The sequence below is a fragment of the Bos javanicus genome, chromosome 10 (genome assembly GCF_032452875.1).
Source record: "Bos javanicus breed banteng chromosome 10, ARS-OSU_banteng_1.0, whole genome shotgun sequence".
NCBI lineage: Eukaryota > Metazoa > Chordata > Mammalia > Artiodactyla > Bovidae > Bos > Bos javanicus.
The window spans coordinates 21,958,572-21,969,097 of NC_083877.1; the positions used below are offsets into that span (position 1 = coordinate 21,958,572).

Below are 10,526 nucleotides of genomic sequence, written 5' to 3' on the forward strand. Positions count from 1 at the left end.
TCGTCAAATCAGATTAGAATGCATGTCAAGTATGGCAGTACCACTCTCTCCAAGGAGTACAACTTACTTTACTTCCCTGGTTGTTCCATGTCAAATATGTCAAGGCTGTATATTGTCACCATGCTTATTTAGTTTATATTCAGAGTACATCATATGAAATCCTGGGCTGGAAGAAGCACAAGCTGGAATCAAGATTGCTGGGAGAAGTATCAGTATCCTCAGATATGCAGATGACATTACCCTTATGGCAGAAAGTGAAGAGGAACTTAAGAGCCTCTTGATGAAAGTGAAATAGGAGAGTGAAAAAGCTGGCTTAAAACTCAACATCTGAAACACAAAGATTATGGCATCCAGTCCCATCACTTCATGGCAAATAGGTAGGGAAACAATGGATACAGTGACAGAGTTTATGTTCTTGGGCTCCAAAATCACTGCAGATGGTGACTGCAGCCATGAAATTGAGACACTTGCTCTTGAAAGAAAACCTTTGACAAACCTAGACAACGTATTAAAAAGCAGAGACATTATTTGGCAACAAAGGTCCATAGAGTCAAAGCTTTGGTTTTTGCAGTAGTCATGTATGGATGTGAGAGTTGGACCATAAAGAAAGCTGAGCACTGAAGAATTGATGCTTTTGAACTGTGGTGTTGGAGAAGACTCTTCAGAGTCCCTTGCACTGCAAAGTGATCAAACCAGGCAATCCTAAAGGAAATCAATCCTGAATATTCATTAGAAAGACTAATGCTGAAGTTGAAGCTCCAATATTTTGGCCACTTGATACAAAGAACTAACTCATTAGACAATACCCTAATGCTGGGCTAGATTGAAGGCAGGAAGAGAATAGGACGACAGAGGATGAGATGGTTGGATGGTATCACCGACTCTATGAACATGAGTTTGAGCAATCTCTGGGAGTTGGTGATGGACAGGGAAGCCTGGCATGCTGCAGTCCATGGAGGTTGCAAAGAGTCGGACATGACTGAACTAATTAACTGACTATTCCATGTCCAGTTCTAACTGTTACTTCTTGACTTGCATACAGGATTCTCAGAAGGTAGGTAAGGTGATCTGGTATTCCCATCTCTTTAAGACTTTTCCATAGTTTGTGATCCAAACAGTCAAAGGCTTTTACATAGGCAATGAAGCAGAAATAGATGTTTTTCTAGAATTCTCTTGCTTTTTCTATGATCAAACAGGTGTTGGCAATTTGATCTCTGGTTCCTCTGCTTTTTCTAAATCCAGATAGTACATCTGGAATTTCTAGTTCACATATGGTTGAAGCCGAGCTTAAAGGATTTTGAGCATTACCTTGGTAGCATGTGAAATGAGTGCAATTCTGTGGTAGTTTGAACATTCTTTACCATTGCCCTTCTTTGGGATTGGATTAGGTGTCTAAAATATTTTACCATCAAAAGAGTTATTATTTTACCTTGAGTTATCTTGACCATTAGTACAAGGGCTTCCCTGGTGGCTCAGTTCAGTTCAGTTCAGTTCAGTCACTCAGTTGTGTCCGACTGTTTGCAACCCCATGAACCGCAGAATGCCCGGCCTCCTTGTCCATCACCAACTCCTGGAGTTTACCCCAACTTGTGTCCATTGAGTCGGTGATGCCATCCAACCATCTCGTCCTCTGTCATCCCCTTCTCCTCCTGCCCTCAATCTTCCCCAGCATCAGGGTATTTTCAAATAAGTCAGCTCTTCGCATGAGGTGGCCAAAGTATTGGAGTTTCAGCTTCAACATCAGTCCTTCCAATGAACACCCAGGACAGATCTCCTTTAGGATGGACTGGTTGGATCTCCTTTCAGTTCAAGGTACTCTCAAGAGTCTTTTTCAACACCACAGTTCAAAAGCATCAATTGTTGTGCACTCAGCTTTCTTCACCGTCCAACTCTCACATCCATACATGACCACTGGAAAAACCATAACCTTGACTAGATGGTGGCTCAGGGGTAAGGAATCCTCTTGGCAATATTGGAGATGTGAGATCAGTCCCTTAGTCTGGAAGATTCCTCGGAGAAGGAAATGGCAACTGACTCCAGTATTCTTGACTGGGAAATCCCATGGAGAGGAGGAGCCTGGTGGGGTAGGGTACTTGGGGTCGGAAAACAGCTGGACAAGACTTAGGGACTAAACAGCAACAATGACCATTAATATGGTTGAGCATCTTTTCACTTCTATTGGTCCTTTGAGTTTACTTTACTGTCAGTGTCTATGTATATACTTATCTCAATTATCTGTTGGGTTATTTATCTTTGCATATTATAGAAAATAATTCTTTATTTGTAATTTACATTCTTCCATCTACATCCTTCCTGAAAATTCATTTAAACCTCTTCATGAAGTTATTTCTTCCTTGAGCTTGTATGAAATTCACAACAGTGGTGCAAAGTTTCTGGGCATGTGTATAATTTTATAATTTTTACTTTTTAAAATATAAATTTATTTATCTTAATTGGAGGCTAATTACTTTACAATATTGTATTGGTTTTGCCATACATCAACATGAATCTGCCACGGGTGTACACGTGTTCCCCATCCTGAACCCCCTCTCACCTCCCTCCCCATCCCATCCCTCTGGGTCATCCCAGTGCGCCAGTCCTGAGCATCCTGTATCATGCATCGAACCTGGACTGGCAATTCGTTTCACATATATTATACATGTTTCAATGCCATTCTCCCAAATCATCCCACCATTGCCCTTTCCCACAGAGTCCAAAAGACTGTTCTATACATCTGTGTCTCTTGCTGTCTCCCATACAGAGTTATCGTTATCATCTTTCTAAATTCCATGTATATGTGTTAGTATACAGTATTGGTGTTTTTCTTTCTGGCTTACTTCACTCTGTATAATAGGCTCCAGTTTCATCCACCTCATTAGAATTGATTCAAATGCATTCTTTTTAATGGCTGAGTAATACTCCATTGTGTATATGTACCACAGCTTTCTTCTCCATTCATCTGCTGGTGGACATCTAGGTTGCTTCCATGTCCTGGCTATTATAAGCAGTGCTGCGATGATGGGCATATGTATACTTTTAGAAGTCCTTCATTCACCATTTGTTCAAAGAATGGGATTATTTATTGTCTGGTCCTATGTAATTGTTAAAGTTTTGAACTTCATTTAAAGTAAATTGTATTTCTATCGATGCATAAGTCCTGTTTAAGGCAGGAAATCTTCAGAGAGAAAGGGTGTGTTGTTTTGGCTTCCTCTGTGTTAACTATGCAAGTCCACCTTCCCCTCACCTGAGTTTGCTAACCCTGTCCTCCTCCAGAGGTATGGGCATGGGATTGGTGTGGCAGGTAGGGATGGATTTCCTAGCGGAAGGGGAAGGTTATATGGACAAAGATGGTAGTGGTGGTGGTAAGAAATGGTGGATTAGTACATATTTTGAATGTATAATCCCCAGAATTTGCTGATGGATTGACTGAGAAATAAGAGAAAGGGAGGAAGTCAAAGTAATGCAGTTTTGTTTTTGACCTGGAATCTGTACTTTTCTTATTGGGTAAAATACATAATAATATAAAATTTCTCATTTTAACCATTCTAAAGTGTACTGTTTGGTGGTGTCAAGTACATTCACATTGTTGTGAGATCATCACCATTATCCATGTCCAGAACTTTTTCATCATCCCAAGCTGAAATTTTATATTCATCAAATAATAACGCTCCATTCCTACCCACACTTCCTGGTAACCCCCATTCTACATTCTGTCTCTATGATTTTTTTTTGCTCACTCTATACCTCATATTGTGGAATCTGACTGTATTTGTCCTCTTATGTCTTGCTTATTTCACTTAGCATATGTCTTCAAGTTTCCTACATGTTGTAGCATTTAATTTATCAGAATTCCATCTCTTTTTAAGGCAGAATACTATTCCAATGTATGTACATACCACATTTTGTTTATCCATTCATTTGTCCATGGACATTTGAGTTGTTTTTACCTTTTTGGCTGTTGTGAATAGTGCTGCTATGAACACAGATGTAAAAATATGTGTTCAAGTCCTTACTGTCAATTCTTTTGGGTTTATATCTAGAAGTGAGATTGCTGGATGATACACTAAATCTATGTTTACATTATTTAGGAAGTGCCATAATGTTTTCCACAGTGGCTGAATCATTTTATACTCTCATCAGCAATGCACCAGAATTCTAATCTATCCATATGCTTGCCAAAACTTGGTATAATCTGTTCAAGAAAATTTTAAAAAATAATATCCATCTTTATGGCTATGAAATAATATTTCATTGTGATTTTAATTTGCATTTCCCTAATGACTATGCCAAAGCCTTCGACTGTGTGGATCACAATAAACTGGAAAATTCTGAAAGAGATGGGAATACCAGACCACCTGACCTGCCTCTTGAGAAACCTATATACAGGTCAGGAAGCAACAGTTAGAACTGGACATGGAACAACAGACTGGTTCCAAATAGGAAAAGGAGTACATCAAGGCTGTATATTGTCACCCTGTTTATTTAACTTATATGGAGAGTACATCATGGGAAACACTGGGCTAGAAGAAGGACAAACTGGAATCAAGATAGCCGGGAGAAATATCAATAACCTCAGATATGCAGATAACACCACCCTTATGGCAGAAAGTGAAGAGGAACTCAAAAGCCTCTTGATGAAAGTGAAAGAGGAGAGTGAAAAAGTTGGCTTAAAGCTCAACATTCAGAAAATGAGGATCATGGCATCTGGTCCCATCACTTCATGGGAAGTAGATGGGGAAACAGTGGAAACAGTGTCAGACTTTATTTTTCTGGGCTCCAAAATCACTGCAGATGGTGACTGCGGCCATGAAATTAAAAGACTCTTACTCCTTGGAAGAAAAGTTATGACCAACCTAGATAGCATATTGAAAAGCAGAGACATTACTTTGCTGACAAAGGTCCGTCTAGTCAAGGCTATGTTTTTTCCAGTGGTCATGTATGGATGTGAGAGTTGGACTATGAAGAAAGCTGAGCGCTGAAGAATTGATGCTTTTGAACTGTGGTGTTGGAGAAGACTCTTGAGAGTCCCTTGGACTGCAAGGAGATCCAACCAGTCCATTCTGAAGGAGATCAGTCCTGGGTGTTCTTTGGAAGGAATGATGCTGAGGCTGAAACTCCAGTACCTTGTCCACCTCATGCCCAGAGTTGACTCATTGGAAAAGACTCTGATGGTGAGGGGGATTGGTGGCAGGAGGAAAAGGGAACAACAGAGGATGAGATGGCTGGATGGCATCACTGACTTGATGGATGTGAGTCTGAGTGAACTCTGGGAGTTGGTGATGGACAGGGAGGCCTGGCATGCTGTGATTCATGGGGTCGTAAAGAGTCAGACACTACTGAGCGACTCAACTGAACTGAATGTTTGGTGATGCTGCACATCTTTTCATGTACTTATTAGCCAGTTGTAGAAGAGCTGTTTTTGTTATTGAAAACATAGGTTTTAATTCATAGTAGCTATGTAATCCTTTCTTGAAATCTTTCTATGGTAATTGGGTCAGTTAAGTTTTCTATTTCTTTTTACATTTTTGAAAATTCTCATTTTCTAGGGATTCATCCATTTTCTCTAGGTTTTCCTATTTGTTACTGAAGAGTTACCCACGGTATTTTCTTATAAAGATCATTTTTTACCCTGAAATATAGTCATTTCTGTTGTTTCTATCTTCCTTATTAGATTTCAAATTCTTTGAAAGCATAAATTAAGTGTTATCCACTGAAATGTGCATTTCTTTGGACATGGCATTCATGTAATAATTATTTTGGGATAAGTTAACATGTGAATTGATCTCATTATTTAGTTAATATTTGATTATTTACCAATATGACTTAATTTTCTTTTTCATGAAAATAATGAATATCTTAGTAACAAATTTCAATAGGTTTAATACTGTATTTAAGTTTGTATAAGATAAATAGGATATTCTGAATATAAAATTTATAGTATTCCAGACAGAAAAGTTTTGTTAACAACAAGTGTGAAATTTAAAAGGAAGAGAGGGAAGGTAGGATGAGATACAAATGAAAGAAACTAACGTTTAGTGAGACTTATTATGTGCCAGTCACTATTTAAGATTCTTGCATAGAGTATCTCATTTGACTTTTATCATAATGCTTTGAAACGGATCCTCATTTTACAGTTGAGAAAACCGGGGCTCAGGGGAAGTAACCAACCAGGTTACTTGGAATAGGAATGATGAATATCTATGAGTTTTAATACTAAACAAAGAGTTTAGTATTAGCTTATATGCAGGGTAATAAACAACTAACCTTATTTTTTGAATTCTTATGGATATGTTACTGTGACAGATGAGGACAGTGTTAACAGTGTTCTCCTCTCCCTTGAAGTTGTTGGAGAAACAGAAACACAAAATCAATCTGAAAGTACTTTCTGAGTATTTATATGGTCTATCACAGCAGATTGGTTTTTGAGGCTTATGGTGAATTACAGAGCCAGTACCTCTCATCAAAGAATTTGTATTCTGCTGGAAAGCCAGGCATATAGATGGAATGAAGCGAAATATACAAATATGACAATTAATAAAATTGCCTTGAGGGGCCACAGAGCTTATGAGTTGATGCTGAGTTGCACAGTGACTGGCGCCCCAGAAACATGTCATTAAGCTTTTTGTGGATGAGAAAGCCTCCATCTGTTGCAGAGGCCTGAGCTTGAGTGGGGAACTTATGTGCAGCCTCTTGGATCCACAGGTTTATTAGAAGAGCTTGTTCACCTGCTCCCTAAACACCTGCTTCACCTGTTTGTTCCTGAGGGTGTAGATGAAGGGATTGAGCACTGGGGTCACCACGGTGTTGAGCAAGGCCACCACCTTGTTCCTGTCCTCCCCCTGGCCTCCCTTGCCCGACCGGACATACATGAAGATGCAGCTGCCATAGAAGAGAGAGACAACAGTGATGTGGGAGGAACAGGTTGAGAAGGCTTTCCACCTCTCCTTGGCTGAGGGGATGTGCAGGATGGTGTGGAGGATGTGGCCATAGCAGGTAGCCGTCACAGACAGAGTGCCCAGGAGGCTGACGTTGGCCAGGATGAAACTTAGAATTTCCATCAGACTTGTATCTGCACATATGAGTTCCAGGAGTGGAAAGTTGTCACAGAAGAAATGATCAATGATATTGGGACCACAGAAGGGCTGCTGAATTGTGAGGAAACCTGGAATGATGTTGAGAAGGAACCCTGTGATCCATGAAGAAAGAACTAGCTGGACACAGACCCTTTTGCTCATGATGGTGACATAACGCAAGGGGTTACATATGGCCACATACCTGTCAAAGGACATCACTGCCAGTAGGAAGAACTCTGTGGTGCCCAGGAAGAAATAGAGAAAACTTTGTAGGAAACAGCCTTCCAGGGAGATGGTCCTGTTTCCAGTCAGGATGTTGGTCAGCATCTTGGGGAAGATGACCGAGGTGAACCAGATCTCTAGGACGGCAAAGTTGCGGAGGAAGTAGTACATGGGGGTGTGGAGGCGCCTGTCCATGAGGGTGAGGACCACGATGAGGAGGTTCCCCAGTAGAGTGAGCAGGTAGGTCAGGAGGAGCCCCAGGAAGAGGAGCATCTGCAGCTCACAGGCCTCTGAGAGCCCCAGCAGGATGAACTCGGTGACAGTGGTGTGGTTCCCCGTGGCTCCTCTGGCCTCTGCTGGGAATGCCCAATCAGCGGTGTGCAGCATCAAGAGTTGTGATGTTCTGGGGATCTGAGGACACTTGGAACTGAAAGGAAAGAGGGATTTTGAGCTGAAGGAATCCTTTATTTCTTCAACTTGCAGGTCCCTTTTCCTCCCTCATCGGGCTGGTTGTCCAGATCCTGCACTGAGTTAGCATCAAATCGCATACTTTGATTCAATTGTCTGGTATTCTTTGGGGAAAGTTTTGCCTTTATCAATTCTTTTTCTGTTTTTCTTATTTATGTTAGAAGGTGTGTGTCCCTTTATTTCTTCTTGATCAGATGATGTCTTTTCCTATATTTGTCCAAATGTTTTAAGTGGTCTCTCAAATAAAGTAAAATATTTTCTCTACAAATCCTGTAACCATTGATCACAGACCTTTATCAAAAACACTGATGGAAAATTTACTCTAGAACTTGTTACACAGAGATTTCAGTTAGAGACTCTGTGTGTGCACCTGAGTGTATGCACCTGAGTTTCAACATTTACTAATCTGTCTGGGGCCAGTTCTCTAACCTCATGAAACTCTGCTTCATCAATGGGAATATGAATATGTCACAGTTCACAAGAGAAAAGTTCCCCAGAATTTAAATTAGTAATGTATACTCAACACCTAACGCAAGGTTGCCCATGGACCATGCAGTCACACAATGCTAGCTATTTTTATTTCTCCCTTTCTGGCTGATATTCTTGCAGGATAATTAAGGATAAGTAACAATAAAATTGGAGAAAACATACTGGATTTCAGGCAATGTGTATTTAAACAAAAAGTTTTAAAATATAAAAATATTATCAGGTCATCATGAACACTTTAAGATATACAGAAAATGAAAAGAATCACCAATAGTCCTACAGAGACAACTGCTATTAATATATTCATTTATTTCTATTGCACTTTTCTATTTTTTACAGTGTATGGATTTGGATGGTCATGCACACAGATTATTATTTTCAACATCCTTGCTTCCCACATATCAGTTCAACAAATTATTGTTATGCTATTACAAATCCTTTCTTAGATATTATTGGCTGATATTGTTTGAGGGATTCATGTGCTATGAAATTGTTGTATCAGAGGAGAGAACATGCATTTGTAGATTAGGCATGATGCTTATTTCTTTGGGATAAATTGCTAAGTAATATTAACAATAATGATAAATGCTCGTATTTAGAATTTTTTGGTTCAATTTCAGTTTTAGAGAATATGTCTTTGTTTTCCTGGTCTTTTCTAAAAGATTTTTTTTTTCTAGTTTTTACATTGTTCAACAGTGTCTTTCTGGTTCTGGATGAAGAAGTAGGCATTCTCGCCATTGTTTATAGAAATGACAGGTAAAGGCAAGCTTCTGTGGGGAAAAGCACACTGTATCTGAGACAGGAGCAGGAACTAATGTGATATGCCTGCCTCAGAGAAATGGTAATGCAGTGCAGTATGCTGGTGCTGGTGCTAACTCACTTCAGTCGTGTCAGACTCTGTGCGACCCCATAGACAGCAGCCCACCAGGCTCCCCCGTCCCTGGGATTCTCCAGGCAAGAACAGTGGAGTGGGTTGCCATTTCCTTCTCCAATGCATGAAAGTGAAAAGTCAAAGTGAAGTCGCTCAGTCGTGTCTGACTCTTAGCGACCTCATGAACTGTGGCCTACCAGGCTCCTCTGTCCATGGGATTTTCCAGGCAAGAGTACTGGAGTGGGGTGCCATTGCCAGTATAGCTGTGTAAAATATGTATCTATATGGAGAAGAATTGGATGAGAACACAGGAAAATGAGCATAATTGCCCCAATAGGATGGGAGGATGCTGGGTGATTTTTGTTCTGTCTCTTTATTATGTTATTATTGATTGTAAAATAACTTAAATTCAAAGTCATAAAAGAAACCAGCACAACGAGCCCATTTGGACTAAGAGTTGGGTAGAACAGTTTGAGACAAATGGGAAATAAATGGCTGCCCATGAAGAGTGTGAAAAAAAAGTCTTAATGATTCTGTGAGCCATCGGCTGTTCCTGAGTCAGGATACTAACGATGCAAAAAATCAAAGAAGTGAGCTGTGCCACAGCCCGCCAGTGGACACCTGAAAACAGATGGCAGGCTTCCAGCCAGAGCATCCAGAGAAATCAGGTTCCCCTTCCCCACACCAAAAATCGCACCAACGTAGATTACCTCAGTAGATACTAGGTGAGATGCTCAGTTGTCTTCAAGGCAGTTCTGATGAGGGGAGACTCCTGATTTTCACAGGAAACTCCTGACTCTGCAGTGTTGCCTGAGGAGTACGCTTCTTGGGGGCTCACCAGAGATATGAAGTGAAGGACGTGCCAAAGCTGTAACATGGTCTGCAGATCATGGAATAAGCAGGTCCTGTTTTCTTGTAGACAGTACATGCAGATGTCAGCAAATATCCATATTTTCTTACAACCAATTTCCCTTAAATATTCTCTGACTCTCTTGCCATCAATGTATCCTCAGATATCCTCAGAAATGAACCATCCTTCGATAGTCCCCAGAATATCACCAGTTTATCAGGAAGCTCCTAGTGCTCCTGACATGTCATGGCCAGAACACTTCCTACTTAATGGTTCTTCCATCCTTCCTGTACTAAGGCAGAAACAGACATCAGTTGATGCAGACTCATATGACTCATCTTCAGTTGGGCTTAAGAGTTTTCTGGTCCTTTCAGGAGTATAGTGTCCATAGAGGATTCTGGGGTAAACTAATCATGGCAGATTCCTTGTCTCTGTGGAACTGGCTTCAGGCTTTGACACTGGGGGTTCTGTTTGGTTTCCATGGAAACTCAGAGATACAGCAGTTCCACAGCTCAAACTTAATCAATCTAGAGGTTCACATGCTTCTTCTATTTTT

At 40.4% G+C, this 10,526-nt stretch overlaps 1 protein-coding gene across 1 annotated transcript; it reads right to left on the reverse strand.

Annotated features, from left to right (window-relative positions):
* Positions 1-6,637: 6,637 nt before the first annotated feature.
* Positions 6,638-10,526, reverse strand: LOC133255852 (olfactory receptor 6E1-like). The gene is made up of 2 exons (XM_061430499.1): positions 9,831-10,526; positions 6,638-7,722 (listed from the first exon to the last, which is right to left on the reverse strand). The coding sequence occupies exon 2, from the start codon at positions 7,680-7,682 to the stop codon at positions 6,708-6,710; it is 975 nt and encodes a 324-aa protein (XP_061286483.1). The 5' UTR covers positions 7,683-7,722; positions 9,831-10,526; the 3' UTR covers positions 6,638-6,707.